Genomic DNA, 17,166 nt, shown 5'->3' on the forward strand with positions numbered 1-17,166 from the left:
ATTTATGTTTTTTTTTTCAAACAAAAATAATAAAAGTTGGGCTAAAAGCACTTAAATATGATAGGCATTTAAGGTGAGGTAAGTTGAATGCCTTTGGAGAAAACAAAAAACTTATTTGACGCCATTGCTTCATGGCATCAATTTCTACGTTTGAAGTTCGGCCTTCTTCTTTGTGTCAATTTTGACATATCAATTAGAGTAAATTGTAAATCATTTATTATTGTTATAAGTCTATCTGACATTTTTTAAATCTACTTTGAAGATGGTCTAATTGAGTCATCTTTTGTTTTTTTTTTTTTTTTCTTTAGCAATAACTCATGTTAATTAACAGATATTAAACTGCGTATTATGCGGTAGATTAATAGAGGAAGGTAGAAAATTTGGTGAATGCCACTTGAGTTAACATTACGCAACTCCGGTGATAATGCGTAGTTAACTAATTAATAAACACCCAAATCCCACTAACCGACAAGTGAAAAAGTCAATTACATGGGCCCCACATGATTAGGTTTTAATGAGAACCGCCAAGTGGCACTCGCCAATCCGCGTTTTACAGTTAACCATTAACAGAAACAAAGAATCAAAAAGTTAATGTCAGACTCCGAGTCCGAGACCGACACTGAGTCTGAGTGAATGAGAGAGCCTCACAGAGAAGCAACAACTCGAAAAATGCTGAACCTTCGAAAAATGCCGAACCTTCGAATCTCCGGCAGCGGTAGAGGAGGAGCCGCGCGGAGCTCCGTCGCCTCGTTCAGAGTGCTTGCCATGGCCATTGCAGTCGCCGTCGTCTTCTTCTTTTCGCTCTCCTTCGTCTTCGCCTCCCGAACCGACTCCTCCGATGTCGGCGACTCGGTAAGTGTTTCTCTACTGTTCTTTCACACTCTCGCTGCTTCAATGGAGTTTGAAGTTCATGATTTGTATTTCCCGATCTAATCTAATCGTTTTTCGTTCCCGCGCTGGAACTGGATTTAGTACCAAAGTACCAAATTTTCCAATAAAAATAAGAGCAATTTTTTATATTTTGATGGTAATTGTGATTAGGGTTTGGATTCCGGTTCGTTTGGTGGATTTGGATCGACGAGAAGGACCGTACTAGCTCTGAAATCGGACCCACTGAAGCCCCGACTGGACCAGATCCGGAAGCAGGCAGACGATCATCGGACCCTAGCCCTAGCGTACGCGAGCTATGCGCGGAAGCTGAAGCTCGAGAACTCCAAGCTGGTTCGGGTCTTCGCCGATCTCTCCCGAAATTACTGGGATCTCATGAACAAACCTGCCTATCGCTCCCTATTCGAATCAGACGCTCTCAACATTGACGAATCGGTGCTGCGACAGTTCGAGAAAGAAGTGAAAGAGCGAATCAAAGTTACTAGACAAGTAATTGCCGAAGCGAAAGAGTCTTTCGATAACCAGCTCAAGATTCAGAAGCTGAAGGACACCATTTTCCAAGTGAATGAGCAGCTGACGAAGGCTAAGAAGCAAGGGGCTTTCTCGAGCTTGATTGCCGCGAAGTCGATCCCCAAGAGCTTGCATTGCGTCGCAATGCGGCTGATGGAGGAGCGAATTGCGCATCCGGAGAAGTACACTGATGAAGGGAAGCCGATTCCCCCGGAAATTGAGGACCCTAATCTGTACCATTATGCTATATTTTCGGATAACGTGATTGCAGCGTCGGTGGTGGTGAATTCGGCGGTGAAGAACGCCAAGGAGCCATGGAAACATGTCTTCCATGTCGTGACTGATAAGATGAACCTTGGAGCAATGCAGGTTATGTTTAAAAGCAAGGACTATAATGGGTCACATGTTGAAGTGAAGGCTGTGGAGGATTATAAGTTTTTGAATTCTTCATATGTGCCGGTGTTAAAGCAATTGGAAAACGCAAAGTTGCAATCATTTTACTTTGAGAATAAGCTCGAGAATGCAACCAAAGACGCAACAAACATGAAGTTCAGGAACCCCAAGTATTTGTCCATATTGAACCACTTGAGGTTTTATTTGCCTGAAATGTACCCGAAATTGCATAGGATTCTATTTTTGGATGACGATATAGTGGTTCAGAAGGATTTAACTGGTCTGTGGAGGATTGATATGGATGGGAAGGTGAACGGGGCGGTTGAGACCTGTTTTGGGTCTTTCCATCGTTATGCACAGTACATGAATTTCTCACATCCTCTGATTAAGGAGAAGTTTAATCCTAATGCGTGCGCGTGGGCTTATGGAATGAACTTCTTTGATCTGGATGCGTGGAGAAAGCAAAATTGTACTGCCGATTATCATTACTGGCAAAATCTGGTAAGAGATTACTTTTCTTTTGGTCAAATTTGTGTTGCATTTTGAAATCAATAGCGGTATCTGATGTGTATATATGCATATGTTGTAAAAACTGCTTGGTTGTGCAAACTTTGTGCATTTGTTGTTTTTGTTGTTTCGAATCTGCAGCTTTTGGTTGCCGTAGTGGTACCTTAAAGGGATCCATAGTAAAGAATGTGCCACTAGCTGCAGTGAAAAAAGAAGGAAACTTACTCATAATGCTTTTTAGATGCTATAACGTCGTTCTTATAAATTATTCTGTTCTGCTATATCTCTGTTAATTGTGTGTTTTCCCATCTCTTGAGTAGCATTGACTAGGGATGTTGATCTTATTGCAGAACGAGAACCGTAGCCTGTGGAAATTGGGGACACTTCCGCCAGGTTTAATCACATTTTACTCGACAACAAAGCCACTAGACAAGTCATGGCACGTTCTGGGACTTGGCTATAATCCGAGCATCAGCATGGACGAGATTCGCAATGCTGCAGTGGTGCACTTCAACGGGAATATGAAGCCTTGGCTTGATATTGCCATGAGCCAGTTCAAGCCACTCTGGGAAAAACACGTCAGTTATGATATGGAGTTCGTTCAGGCCTGCAATTTTGGTCTTTAAACGAACCGGATTTGTTGAAGCTCTAGTTGGAGAATCTGCCAATGCTAGTCCTACAGCTAGTAAGCTATCCCTCTTTTGGATTCCGTAGTTGCTCGTTGCACGTTTACTAATTATTCTTAGTATAGGGACGATATGCATGGCATGTTTTCACTTCTTTTGCCTTCAAATTGATCCTAAAGTACATGTAACTGCACACTAACACAAAATAAGGTAAAATGCAACCAGTTTAACTCAAAAACATCACAAAGAGGCTAAAAATGGGTGGTATAAATGTATGAAATATATCAGCTCTCCTCTTGCCAACGTCATCGGGATGCTAACTCATTTGGCTGCACCCCTAAAGAAGACACTGACTATTGATTAATTGTCTATTAGGACTCGACTAATCATAGCATTGGAGATCAGATTAGCATACCTGTTTTCCATGTTAATCTAGGTCTTCTTTTTATTGTTTCATACAACTTAAGTTCACTTGGAAGATGATAATTACTGAAGTTGGTGGAAATTTACAGTAAACTGTCAAACACGTCGTTTGTTGTTCGCTTATTTCTGCCATATCATTGTGATATTCGGCTACTACTTACTACTAAGTTCTACCAATTTCCCCAAATTTAGTGAAATTATAAGCATCTCCCAGTCTGGATTAGCAGTGTTTGTACAAATTGTTAAAATTATCTTCAGATATTTTTACAAAACTTTGTGTGCATGGAGTATCCCTTACATTTCTATTCGTCATGGGACGGGAATCCAATTCTCGTCGAGGAAGGTCATCGGAATCGTTATTCTGATGTTGATGCTCAAAAGTTTGCTACTTGGAGGGATATATTATGCAAAAGCCTGAAAGTGCAATCATAGAAACAAAAATTTGTTGGCCAACATTTAAGCTCCATTGAAAACTCTAAAACCCATACGTTGGCCGATATGTAGGCACAACAACCATTCGCCGCCAACAAGTCAAAAGCACAGTTGCGATTCGCGGCCAACAAGTCAAAGCAAAGTTGCGATTCGCCACCAACGGACCAAACCAGAGAATGCGAAATGGAAATAGATGTGTACAGCGTTGAGTAAAATCCAAGAAGAGGAAAGTATGAAGAAAGCGGAGAACGCTCCATTTTTATTGAAATTTTCCCACACGATAAGCTTCTCATAGTTGGCCCACGATTTTTAGGTCCTTCAATTTACACAATCGAAAAATTTCGCCGTACGAGCTCATGTTAGTGTACCGCGAGGGCCTATTTGGACCATACTAAGCCGAGCAACATTAGCATTACCTAGGACAAGCCGATCCTGACTAGCAGAACGACTTGAGAACCAGTGTTAACGTCGGGGCTCAGGGGGTTCGCCATCCCCTTATCCCGGGCGTGCAAACAAACACTAGCGCGGCAAACCCTCGGGAGCAGCTCGAGCAGTCCACCTACCAGCCACACCATCTGAGTCGTCCGAGACTTGGTATTTCAACTGACATGGAAGGTAACATGTTTTGGTATGGCGGTGGGCTCTCCTACCCTAGCCATCGCATCGTTTTCCATTAAACTTTTAATTCTAGGTAGCCGTAAAATTTGATTCTACAAAAACATAGAAAGCTATAAACTCCATGACAGAGATCACGGAAACCTGCAACATGAGGCAGCCATTACAACAGAAAAACCCTAAACAAAAATATGAGCACTTCCAAGTTTCCACTCCTATCGTCATTTCCCAATTTCCATCCACATAAAAACCAATGGAGCTACAAACAGTTTATCCAAAATATAATAAGCACAAAATCTAACACCGCTATCGCCTCCAAAATAGCTTCGATATAAAAACCCGAAAAAAAAAAAGGTTAAAAGAAAATCCTATGGAACATCCTAGGTGGCTGGTTCATCCGCAAAACGATCAGAAACGAACCTCTCAGTGCTATCCAATTAACTTCACCATCGATACACTTTCAAAGAAAAAAATTAATCTGTCGCCGTTTGTGACCAAACTTCAAAAGCAGGCGTTCTCATGCTGAGGCAGACACCTGTGGTGCTGTGCTTTTTGCTGCTGCATTAACCGCCACCCCACCAGCACGATTCACACGACCACCATTGTCAGACCTCTGATATCCATCTCCTCCACGGCCCGATGATCCTCCCCTATTGCTACTCCTACTTCCATAATCAGACTTGAAATCACCACGACCACCATTGAAATCGCCACGGCCATAAGCCCTACTACCTCCATAGCCTCCACGTCCTCTTGGTCCCTCAGTCCTGTACCCGTTCCCGTTGCCCTTCCCAGAAAACCGTCCCCTCCCTGCGTAAATAAAGAAAAGGATGAGCATAAAAAATTAGAATCAAGAAAGCTAGAAATAGACAAAACATAATGTTGGGAACACAAAATTCAACTCACCTCGAGTAGATCTCTTTTCCTCAACATAAACTTGCCGTCCACTGATCTCGATGGGTGAAGCCTAAAACACCAATGCAGAAATATTATTAGCACAATAACTTAAAAATCTCCAAGAACATAAAGACATTGTTATATCAAAAGGATTAAATATATATGCATTCATGATTCACAAGCAAATTTCTTGGGTTCTCTGCTATTCCGTAGGGTTCAAACAAATACAGCAATAGATATGTTCAAACGTCCAAGAAGCAGATCATAAAAAGGATAATGGGTCAACGTCTATTAAGTACCTCCATCGCACTTTGCACAGCACTTGCAGCCTCAAATTCCACGAAGCCAAAACAGAACCCCTGTTGTAATGATGAAGAGACAATTAAGTATATCATTCACAGAAGGATTGCCAACATCAAACAACAGACAAACTTGAGCTGATAAATCACAAACCCTTAGCATTCTAACTTGAACACCATTCTTCTTGATCTCTCCGAATTTCTTAAACTCGGTCTCGATTACAGTATTTGTACAATCCATTGGCAGACCTTTAATGTAGATAGAATGACCTTCAGCTGTTCACAACAAACAAAATTAACAATTGTATCAAACTAATGCAAACATACAACATGTGCAACAGAAAGTACGTTAACTCGTAATACAACGAACTGCTCACCTTCGGGCTCTAAATTCCCATTTTCTCTGGCATTTGTGCTGGATACTGTTTCTGAAACTGGAGCAGATATTGGAGCAGTAGCCACTTGGTGCTCCTGCTTCTTTGGGACAGACCTCACAGGTGCTGGAGTAGAAAATGGGACAGTACTCTCCTTCATGATCTTAAGCTGGAACAATTGGTAAAGACCCCAAATAAGCATGAACAATAACAAAGAAAGTAGAAAAGTATTGACTTCTTTTATACAATTTAATTACAAAACTAATGAGAAATGTAGTACTACAACCAAAAACACATATCTAACAGATATAAAAAGATCTAGAGGCATGAGATGTTGCAAAACAGCTGCTTACAATTGAGGCATATGACTTCTTTGGTGCTTCAACTTTAGAGTTAGATTCAGCTTCAACTTTAGAACTAGACTCAACCTCAACTTTGGGGTTGGATTCAGCTTCAACTTTTGCGAATGATTCAGCTTCAACTTTAATCACTACTTGGGAATCATCAGGAATTTCATTGACGACTTCAGGTTCTGGTACTTCCTTCTCTTCAACAGAAACTACTCCATTTTCAGAAGGTTTGAACAGTTCCTCCTTGACAATGTCCTCAGGCACTGAAATCACAGGCTCCGGGACATGATTGTCCTGCAAAGCAGTAGCATCTGCAAAAAGAATATTCTCAAACTCAATTAGATTGAACCAAAATTACCCACTTGAAAGACTTAAAGAAGCAGCAGTTTAAGCCATACCATGTTTGGGAGTAATAGGAGGTTCAACTTCAACATCAACAACCAATCCATTGTCCTCGTTTTCAGGGTTGGAATCTTCAACATATCTAAAGACATCGTTCAAAACAAAGTAGCCTACGTCTTGTGGCGCCAAGAAAAAACTTTGAGTAAATGTCTTCCTTAAAAGGTCCTTTCCAGTTAAATACCCAGTGACAAGAACACATACTCCCCCATTGTAAGATTCTTGAGCATCCACAGTTTTGATATTTGCACTGAGCTCTCCGTAATCAAGTATCTTCTTGTTGATTTCCTGTCCAATAAAATGCAATAACACTCTCACAATTTCAGTGGACAAAATTTAAAGATACCCACAGCATAAACATCTACGCCACAAATACTGAACTTTAGTAACAATTATAAACATGATCTGGCGTAAACATGAAGTTGTCACAAAGGTAGGGTCTTGTAAGGAGCTTACCTCCATAGTGGTTGTAATGCTCATGATCCCATCATCTCCCGGACGACCAAGCTTACTGGTATCTTGGTAAAATCGATGAACAAGCTCAGGAGATTGTTCCAAGATATTGTAGTACTGAAGAACAAAGGCATTGCCAACCTATATTTAACAAAATGTTCCAACAAAATTCAGTTAGCAACCATCAGGATCCATACGGTAATCGATCATTGACAACTGTACACGTTTAATATCAATACATACAACGTCGGCAGTAGGAGCGAGACTCGCAGCTGGGGCTTGCTGCACCATCGTTGCCATCTCTGATCAACCTCCAGAACCAAACAAAAACAAAACCATTACATGTAGAACCATAAAAATTTAACTAGATCATTTATTCAAAACATAAATACAAAAATTACCAGCACCAAAAGAATTACTTTAAAAAAAAATTACATCAAACATATTTTCCTCAATTTAACTGAAGATACATTATCATATATATATATATTCCTTAAATTAAATACATACTTTCCAAAATAAATATTAAGTGAAATTCAGCACAAGTTCGTACACTACATCATTTAAGCAAAAATTAAATTAAATAAAAAAAAATTGAAGCTCAAATCACTTCACTACAAGCTAAAGCTAACGAGTTCAGATTTCTAGGAAACAAAGGGAGATCTAAAGCAAGCGAAAATCAACAAAAATACACTTGAAAATATGCAAAGCGTAATGAAATGTGTTAGATTTGAGAAGAGAGAAAGAGTTACCTAAGCGCGGATCGGCGGAAGTGAGGTGAGAGAAGAAGAAAAGGTAGGCGGAGAGCTCGGCGACTTCTCTCACCTCCTCTCGGCGGCGCTTGGCGGTTTCTAGGGTTTTGAGCGGATCTCCAAGAGGCGCGACAGCGTTGGTACAGGAGGAGAGAGTGGGAGAGAGGAAGTGAGAAAAAGCGTTTTTGGGTCATTATATATGAGATAAGGAAATTGAAATTTTTTATTATTTTATTTCTCTTGCACAAATTTAAGTTTTTAATTTGACATTTTTACTTTTCATACACTTTTCATTAATTTTTATCCTTTGATCTTCATCTTTTAATATTTTTTAATTCATTCGATTTGATAGTAAAAAAATTAAAAACGTGTGAAAAGTTAAAAATGATATATAGATACCGTACCCTTTCAATTTAACTAATTCAATATTATTTAAAAATATAATAAACAGTTTAGATTGGCCTTGAGACAACGACCAAGCCAAGGACAAGTAGTGTGGAAAAATCAAATGAATAAAAATTTGAGGACGGAAAAATTAGAAAATAAAACAAAGGTGGAGTCCTAAGTGCAATTTTTAATCTAATCCTCATTAGACAAAATAAAACTTAATTATGACTAGATGAAGCTCAGTAAACAATTTTTTTTAAATAAATAATAATAAATAAATAAAATATATATAGAGAAAAGAGAGAAGTTGGAAAGAAAATGTGAGGGAGCTAAAGAGATGGAGAATATGGGTTAAAAAAAAAATAGAGATTGTATGATGATATGTGGGGTGAGGTTTGAAAAAGATAACAAAATTTAGTTCGTGCACAATTACAGTATGGTTACTGCTCATGATTTTATTTTGTGATAGAAGAACAATTTGACTCTTTATCCTCTTTTGGATGACAAAATCTTTTTAGGTAATATAGATAAGGGAGTTTTAATGAAAAAGGTTTCTCAAAACTTTTAATTAACCAAAAATCATTTACTAATTTTATTTAATAAAAAAGGTTCAAAATTTAATGAAAATGATAAAAATTTTACATAACAACCAAAAAAAAAAAAAAAAAAAAACATATACTAACGCGCGGTACATCACACACATACACTCTCTTCCTCGCTTAACTGTACAACCTCTTTCTCTCTCTCCTTCTTTCATATATTCCCATGAATTTTTCTCTCTCCCTTCACCTCACCTATTCACATCAACTTTTTTTTTTTTTTTTTTTTCACCTCTCCCCACTCTTTCTTGTTAACTACATTGAAGAAGTAGCAAAGATGAACAATTATCAAATCAAGAAATGAAGGTTCACAAAGAGAAGAGAAATGTGAGAACGAAATGAATGAAGCTTTTGTATTAAACTCAATGAACTAACTTTACTATCTGTTTACAATAGCTATATATAGCTGACTAGAAGACTAACTAACTTTTTCAACTATTACATCATCCAATCCTTTACAACTGTTTTGACGAGCTGGCAGAGATGAGTTGGCAGTGATATATTCAACATCCCCCCTCAATCTCAACTGGGTTCCCTAGTTTGAGATTGAATGAGTGCTTTGACAAATGCAGAACTATGAAGTGCTTCTTGTCCATGTGCTTCTAGCCCTCCTGAGCTTGAAAATGCATTTAGCTCTCACTAACCTCTTAAATTCTCAACAATAATATCAAATTCCGAATTTCATATTTCTTCACCATAAGTGCACCAAAAAACCCAATTCTTCTCAACTCTCTAATGGGTTTCTGTAACAGTCAAATCACATTCAACTGCATGATTTGCACCTTCCTCAAACTAACAGGTATTCAAAACTTAAATCCATACTTTGTAGCTACTGTTTTCTTTGCGATAAGGTTTCCAATATTTCACAATCAACATTCTGAGAAGACCTTCAATTTTCACAAATTCCAACAACAAGCATTACAATAACAGAAATCAAGAAACACAACCTTCTTGGGCAATCGGCCTTCAATGAAGAAAGGGAACAAGAACTGCACTCCAGCAATCGGCCTTAATGGAGTTGCACACAATAACAACAAACAAAACTTGTCAAGAACGTTACTTCGGCTATCGGCCTTTAAGGAGTAACACACAATTTCTGAGACAGAACTTTTCGCTCCGACTATTGGCCTTATGGAGGAAACAAATTGCATTCAACACACTATTGGCAAGTGGCCTTATGGAGTGCACAAATCACAAACAACCAAGAACTAATCACACAACAAAAAGGAATGGCTATCGGCCTTTGTATTCCTTCAACAATCTCGCAGAAAATGTCTATCGGCCTTAACAGATAAACTTGCATACAAGAAACCTTATCGAAGAAAACAAATTTTCATTGTGGCATTTAAGCAAACAGATAGAGTGCAGAATTTAGAAGCAAAACTTGAGACTCGAGCTCGTGATCGGAAAACCCAATCGGAGAACCTCCACCAAACCACCAAGTACCAAAAAACCCCGACGAACAGAAAGAAACCCTCAACGATCACAGCGGAAGAACAGCCCCGAAGATAGAAACAATTATTCAAATCCTGACAAAATTATCAAAAGTGAGAAGATTTTGTGCCTTCTTCATTGAGACAATCAAACAAACAGATGGAGTGCACATATCTTTTCCCTGTTGAAATACCCAGATTCGACACCAAGAACAGCAAATCGTCCGACATAAACAGAGCAAGAACACAATTCACAAGCTTTCAAGAACCTGTAGCCTTATACGGTGCCCTGCAAGCCCAAGAAGCCATCGCATCACAAGAAATGCCTGAACGACGATCAAGAACAGAGTTCAACGCGACAACGAAAGAAACGAACCCTTTCAAGCACAACAATAGGATGATCCGGGACCATTCGACCATGTTCTTGGCATCAGAAACCATGTTGGAATTAGAATCACAGGCTGGCGATAGGATATTATCCCAACCCTAATTAACATCGCTCGAATCCAAAGTGGAGGACGGACCAAGAACACCGTGAATCAAAATTGGTCCGTCAAGAAACAGATTCAGGTACCACACTTCTTCTCTCAGGCTTTCCTTCGAACACCTTGTGAACATGACTCAGGGTACTTACCTACCGACTCTGTATCAGAACAAGAAAATCGATCCCCAAAATCGATGAAAAGTAAAGATCGGTGAAAATCAATCACGTTGAGTAGAGAAATCTTTGATCACAGTCCAGAAAAATCAACCCAGAAATAAAACAACGATCGTGGAAGCACCCAGAAATTTATCCGAACATCTAATGAAAATTTGGAAAGAACTAAGCTAGAAATAGATGAAAAATAATCGAAAGTGGAACCACCATAATCAATGGCGTGAGCCTGGTGGCTCTAATACCATGTTAACTACATTGAAGAAGTAGCAGAGATGAACAATTATCAAATCAAGAAATGAAGGTTCACAAAGAGAAGAGAAATGTGAGAACGAAATGAATGAAGCTTTTGTATTAAACTCAATGAACTAACTTTACTATCTGTTTACAATAGCTATATATAGCTGACTAGAAGACTAACTAACTTTTTCAACTAACTATTATATCATCCAATCCTTTACAACTGTTTTGATGAGCTGGCAGAGATGAGTTGGCAGTGATATATTCAACATTTCTCTCTCCTTTCACCTCACTCCATACACAATTTATTTTTTATTTTATTATTTGTTTATTTGACTATTCTTCCAATTGTTTTAGAGCAAACTAAGTAATAATGTTACAAGATAAAAAATAAAGAAAAATTTCATTATTTAGTTATATGAACATTAATACTGTCACTAATTCTTAAACAAAACATTGACTACTTCATAAATAGTATATTGACTACTTCTTAAACTGAACACTATTTCTTAAATTGAACATTGACTGCTTCTTAAACTGAACAATATTTCTTAAACTAAACACTGACTATATCTTAAACGGAATACTAATACTATCATTACTTCTTGAACTGAACACTGACTATTTCTTATACTGAACGCTAGTACTATTACTATTTCGTAAACTAAAAGTTGACAATTTCTTAAACTGAACACCTTGTAAACTAAACATTGATTATTTCTTAAACCTAACACTAGTACCATCACTATTTCGTAAATTGAATAGACTATTTATTAAATCAAGTAATAGTAGTATTACTATTTCGTAAATTAAGCACTGACTATTTTTCAAACCAAACACTAGTATTATCACTATTTCGTAAACTAGTACTGTGACTATTTCGTAAACTAAACATTGATTATTTTTCAAACCAAAATCAAGTTTCTAGCAGATCGACTAAACCTCAATCACAAAAGCCAAAATCACTAAAACCATAGCCAAAATCACAGTAGTGCTGGCACTGCTGGAAGGGGAGGCTAGTAAGTCTTGGTGTATTTCATTAATATATATATACACACACACACACACATACATGAAATTGAAATATGATGTTGCGTGCATGATGGGAGAAAGGTTGCAGTGCCTTGTGTGAAGACGCACAACCAAAGGCTGCAGTGCCTTGTGCGAAGAAGCACAACCAAAAGTTGCAGTGCTATGTCTCTTGGATTGAAGAAGCATGGCTGCAGTGACATGTCTCTTGGATTGAAGAAGCATGGCTGCAATTCCGTGTCTTTTGGATTGAAGAAACATAACTAAGGGATATGTCCCTTGTTATGAAATCAGAAAGTTATGACTTCTTGCAGTTCCGTGTCACTAGCAATGGGATTGCATCTTTTCAGAAAATGAAAGGATGCAGCAAGTTGTGATTTTAATTAAAAGATGCATCCATTCGGTGGTAATGATGCAGGAAAGAACATGACTTTTATATGCACACTTTGATCCATCTTCAAGGGGTTCATCGTATCTATATATAGCCCAAGTTGGCTGCATATTTATATATACAATTCTTTAAACAATATTTTCTTATCCTCTTTCTCTCCATCAAAATCATACAGTTTCCTTTTAGAAGATTTTAAGGGAATTTCAGTTCTTGTTAAACTAAAATTCCAAACTTTATTGTATCCTGGAAGTGATTTGCTTTAGATCTGTTAGCAAACTCATATTAGAATGGGGGCAAATATCACGTTAAAGAAAACATATTAACGTGCCTCAAAATCATTTTCCTGTCTAATTCTCAACCTTATTCAGAAAGTAAGCTTGCCTATGATGCTTTTATGACCCTTGGATCTTCTGACCTTCAAGGCTCAACATTGAGCCTTCATGGTATAGGTTAACCAAATCATAGATTAACTAAATCAAATCAAAGATTAGCTAAATCAAATCAAATATACATTCCATGTTGTATCGAAACAAATATACCCAAGAGCCTTCCTTGGATCTTCTGACCTTCGAAGCTCAACATTGAGCTTTCCAGGTATAGATTAGCCATGGCCGCGCGGTTGGCATCAAACATGTACGTAGTAGCGCTCAACAAAGGCCTTTAAAAGTGCGTTTGGATTACGCCGCACCTGATTTCTGCGCCAGGGAGGGAACTCGGCTGTGAAATTTGTTAGAAGGGACTGCTGCAAAACAAAGTGATGTGAGGAGACGGAGACTGCTGCAAAACAAAGTGATGTGAGGAGACGGAGACTGCTGCAAAACAAAGTGATGGAGGTGACGGAGCGAGTTGACAACTAGGTTTGAGTTGCACGCGCTTTTTTTAGGTTTTTTTTTTTTTTTTTTTTTGTCCTTATCATTAAAAAGATTAGTGAATGAGTTTTAGTTAAAATTAAAAGTTTTGAAACTTTTTTTCATTAGTTTTCCTTTTAGATAATGATTATTGTTTTAAGCATTCACTAATTCCTTACTTAGGGTACTTGAATATATAAGGACATGTTACTTATTTGAAATTGAAGGTGTCATAAATCAAAATGATATGTTGTTTAGTCCCTAAGTGATATGATATCTAATTGTTCATACATGGGTATCTAATTTTATTGTATGTTAAAAATTTAATTGATAGGAGTCTATTGTATACTTATTCATGATAAATAAACGTGTCATAAGTAGGGCAATGAGAGCTTCAAAGAAGGAATTTTATGATTGGCCAACCAATCGGCTAACTCTTTGAATCGATTGACAAGTAATGATTAGGTTTCCACGAATGATCAATAAGGTTTATTTTCATTCATTTATTTATTTCATTCTTCACATGGTTTATTACATTAGGATGAAAATTATTAGTGTTTAAAGTGTAAATTTTAACACAGACGACGTTTTATTATAATGACGAAAAACTGAGATGTTTATGTAATTTGGAGCAATTTCGATCCTCATTAATCCTCTTTCTCCTAACAACGAACAAGTTAACCAACTAAAGTTATCGTTTTGAAAAGAAAAAAAGTATGATGAGCGCCCCTCAGCAAACCTTTGGGTGCGCGTAACGGTCTTGCTGCTACCGCACTATTGTGTGAGCCCAAAACAATCAATAGCCTGGGTACCCAATCATCTCTCTTTGGGCCCTCCATCAATACCATGTAGCCTATCTTGAATGTTCAGGTGATAGATCTAAATTTTTATCTGTTAGAATATTATTAGCACTCTAAAAAAACAATTTTATATATTTTATATTTTTTTCTATAAGATTCTGATAATGAGCCGTCCGATCCTAAAATACATGACACTCTCACGGTCCCATAGTTCGTTCCTTGGGTAATAAAAAGAGTATAATGCCCAGAACTGAAGAGTGCAAAATGACTTTTTTTAGATGCATAGGATGATTTTCAATTTTTTGTTATAAACCATACTCAACAAATATTTCACTCTTGGAAAACGCATGTAAGATTTGCATAACATATATTGATCACAATTATGTCTCCAACATATGGTGAAAGCTTAGAAGCTGTTTGTTAAGCATTTCGTTTTTAGTTTATAGTTTTAAAAAAAAGGTGAAAAGTGAAAACGAAATGGCTATCAAATGGCCCCTTAGTTAGTGAGAATGTGCTTCCATAGCAAATGTAGACGGTGCTAGCTCATCCCGATTTCACCTATGAGCTGTCTTCGCCTTCCGACCTTTTGGTCTCTAAACTATTCTCAATTTTTCTTACGCTTGTTGTGCTAAAAACTAGTGATTTAGAGACTGGGGCAGATGGTACAAGAGCCGTCGCTTTGTTGTTCTTAGTTCTCTGGCACACTACACACGTTAATCTTAACCTACAACCAATGATACAAGACCCCATGAATGTGGAACTAAGTAACAAAGAAAACGATGTTATTAGCACTATAAAGGATTATCGTCGCTCCTATTTCCCTTATTTATTTCATTAGAGATGACTTTTTCAAAATGCCAATAACAATTTCATTTATCTTTTTCGTGCACAAATATGAAAAGATTTAGAGGCATGAGAAAATTACATAAAGGCTTCTTAGAAGTGAGCCACGCAACATTGTCAGCACTTCTTCAATTCTACAGTTGGATTCAGCCACCTCCATCGAACTATTTGGAATTTCAAAGCCTTACAGAATGAGAGATATGACATGTCTAATTTTATATCATGCTCGAAGATGGAATGGTGCGATAGGTCTAACCGGGCGCCATAAAATGAGATGAGATTATACGATAGGTCTAACCGTGTATCATACTCGACGTATATCAAGTTATGCTTGTGGTTTTGCTTGGTTAATACGTAATGGGTGATCATATATATTTCAGGGTTCGTCATGCTTAGTAAATCCATAATTAGTGATCACTACCTAGTTGGATTACATTGAGCTGGTTTGGACTCCTATTTCCTATTAGGTTCCATTGAGTTGGTATGGTTACATCCTATGGATTCCATTGAATTGGTCTGAAATCCTATTTACTAGTCAGTTCCATTGAGTTGGTTTGGACCCCGTCGAAATCTTTCTTGCTGGTTCCTTTGAGTGAGTCTAGAACTATGTGACTACCTTCTATCCTGCTCCATGAGTGATTCGGGAATCCAACCGTATATTAGCCTCATAGCTTATTTAAATGTATGAAAATGAGGATAGATAATCTAGGAGAGTGACACGTGTAACCGTACTTGAAAGCAACTGAGGATGAGGTAACATTGATGGACAACTGGTGGTTGTGAACAGATGATGGAAATTTCAAATTAGTATTTCTAGCTTTTTAGTATACTGTGGATAGTGAACCGTAGTTTATTACGAACTCTAGTGTTAGAGGAAATCTAGAAATGTATGAATATAGAGAATAATTTGGATGATGATTTTGAGGTACGAGTTGAATCGTTTCTTTAAAATGTTATTTGTCCCTACTCGAATGAGTTTGCTAAAGGGTTCTTGGCAAACCACTTCCAGAATACAACAAAATATGAAATATTCGATTAGCAAAACCGAATTGTATTCCCTTAGAAATAATTAGAAAGAAATTGTATGAATGTGATGGAGAGAGAAGAGAGCAAGGAATGTAGAAACAAATTTCTGAAATTGTGTGAATGTTACATTATGCCATAATAGGTATTTATGGGCATTAAAGCACCCGTTCATCGAATCCTTTCATTTTAGTTGAAGATATACAACCCTTTTTAATAGTGTTAACCCAAAAGACATGTCTTCTATTTAAAATTTTTAGAAAATAAATATTAATTAATTACATCTTTTAATTCTACTCATACAATTTTAGTAAGTATCATATCTTTTAACCAAAAATTACAACTATTCAACAAAATATACAACTGTAAAAGGTTGAATGAAGCCCAACCTTTTGTAAAGGTTGCCGCCCATATAGTTTCTGCACACCGCAACAATTTTTTATAGATTACACACACACATGTGTGTGTATATATATTATATATATAATATATATATATATATGATAATAATTTATATATTTATTATTGAATCTCTAACAATACTTTCCAATTTCAATAATATGACAAATAATATAATAACATTTCTCTCTTTATAATTAACCACAAACATACTGATATAATCATGCATACAATAAAGGTGTCTTTCGAATGAAACCTTTAATTAGTGTAAGTAATTCAAAGTTATAACGAATGCGATGATGATCTAGCTTAAACCAACTATTTTTATGTTAAAACCGAAATCACTACACACATGACTATGTCTTATTTCCTTAAAGAAATTTCTGAACTAATTAAGTACTATTATGGCTGTGAGATTCCACATCGACCATCAGAGAGGGAGTGATATGCCTTATATGTACATGCTCCCCTCCCTATAGCACAAGGCTTTTTGAGAGCTCACTAGCTTCGGGTTCCATCGGAACTCTGAAGTTAAGCGAGTTCGGGCAAGAGCAATTGTAGGATGGGTGACCCATTGAGAAGTTCTCACGTGAGATCCCAG

The 17,166-nt window shown here is 37.3% G+C and overlaps 2 protein-coding genes across 2 annotated transcripts; one reads left to right on the forward strand and one right to left on the reverse strand.

Moving 5' to 3' along the window:
* Positions 1-474: 474 nt before the first annotated feature.
* LOC137726011 (galacturonosyltransferase 8) lies at positions 475-3,450 on the forward strand. The gene is made up of 4 exons (XM_088694427.1): positions 475-852; positions 1,042-2,292; positions 2,649-3,067; positions 3,325-3,450. The coding sequence occupies exons 1-3, from the start codon at positions 634-636 to the stop codon at positions 2,922-2,924; spliced, it is 1,746 nt and encodes a 581-aa protein (XP_088550553.1). The 5' UTR covers positions 475-633; the 3' UTR covers positions 2,925-3,067; positions 3,325-3,450.
* Positions 3,451-4,600: 1,150 nt separating this feature from the next.
* LOC137725249 (nuclear transport factor 2-like) lies at positions 4,601-8,089 on the reverse strand. The gene is made up of 10 exons (XM_068463876.2): positions 7,919-8,089; positions 7,410-7,477; positions 7,170-7,307; positions 6,713-7,001; positions 6,318-6,625; positions 5,968-6,133; positions 5,745-5,866; positions 5,591-5,650; positions 5,301-5,361; positions 4,601-5,204 (listed from the first exon to the last, which is right to left on the reverse strand). The coding sequence occupies exons 2-10, from the start codon at positions 7,464-7,466 to the stop codon at positions 4,912-4,914; spliced, it is 1,494 nt and encodes a 497-aa protein (XP_068319977.2). The 5' UTR covers positions 7,467-7,477; positions 7,919-8,089; the 3' UTR covers positions 4,601-4,911.
* Between the last annotated feature and the right edge of the window lie 9,077 nt (positions 8,090-17,166).

The sequence above is a fragment of the Pyrus communis genome, chromosome 5, assembly GCF_041283825.1.
Source record: "Pyrus communis isolate YQ-2024b chromosome 5, ASM4128382v1, whole genome shotgun sequence".
NCBI classification, from domain to species: Eukaryota; Viridiplantae; Streptophyta; class Magnoliopsida; order Rosales; family Rosaceae; genus Pyrus; species Pyrus communis.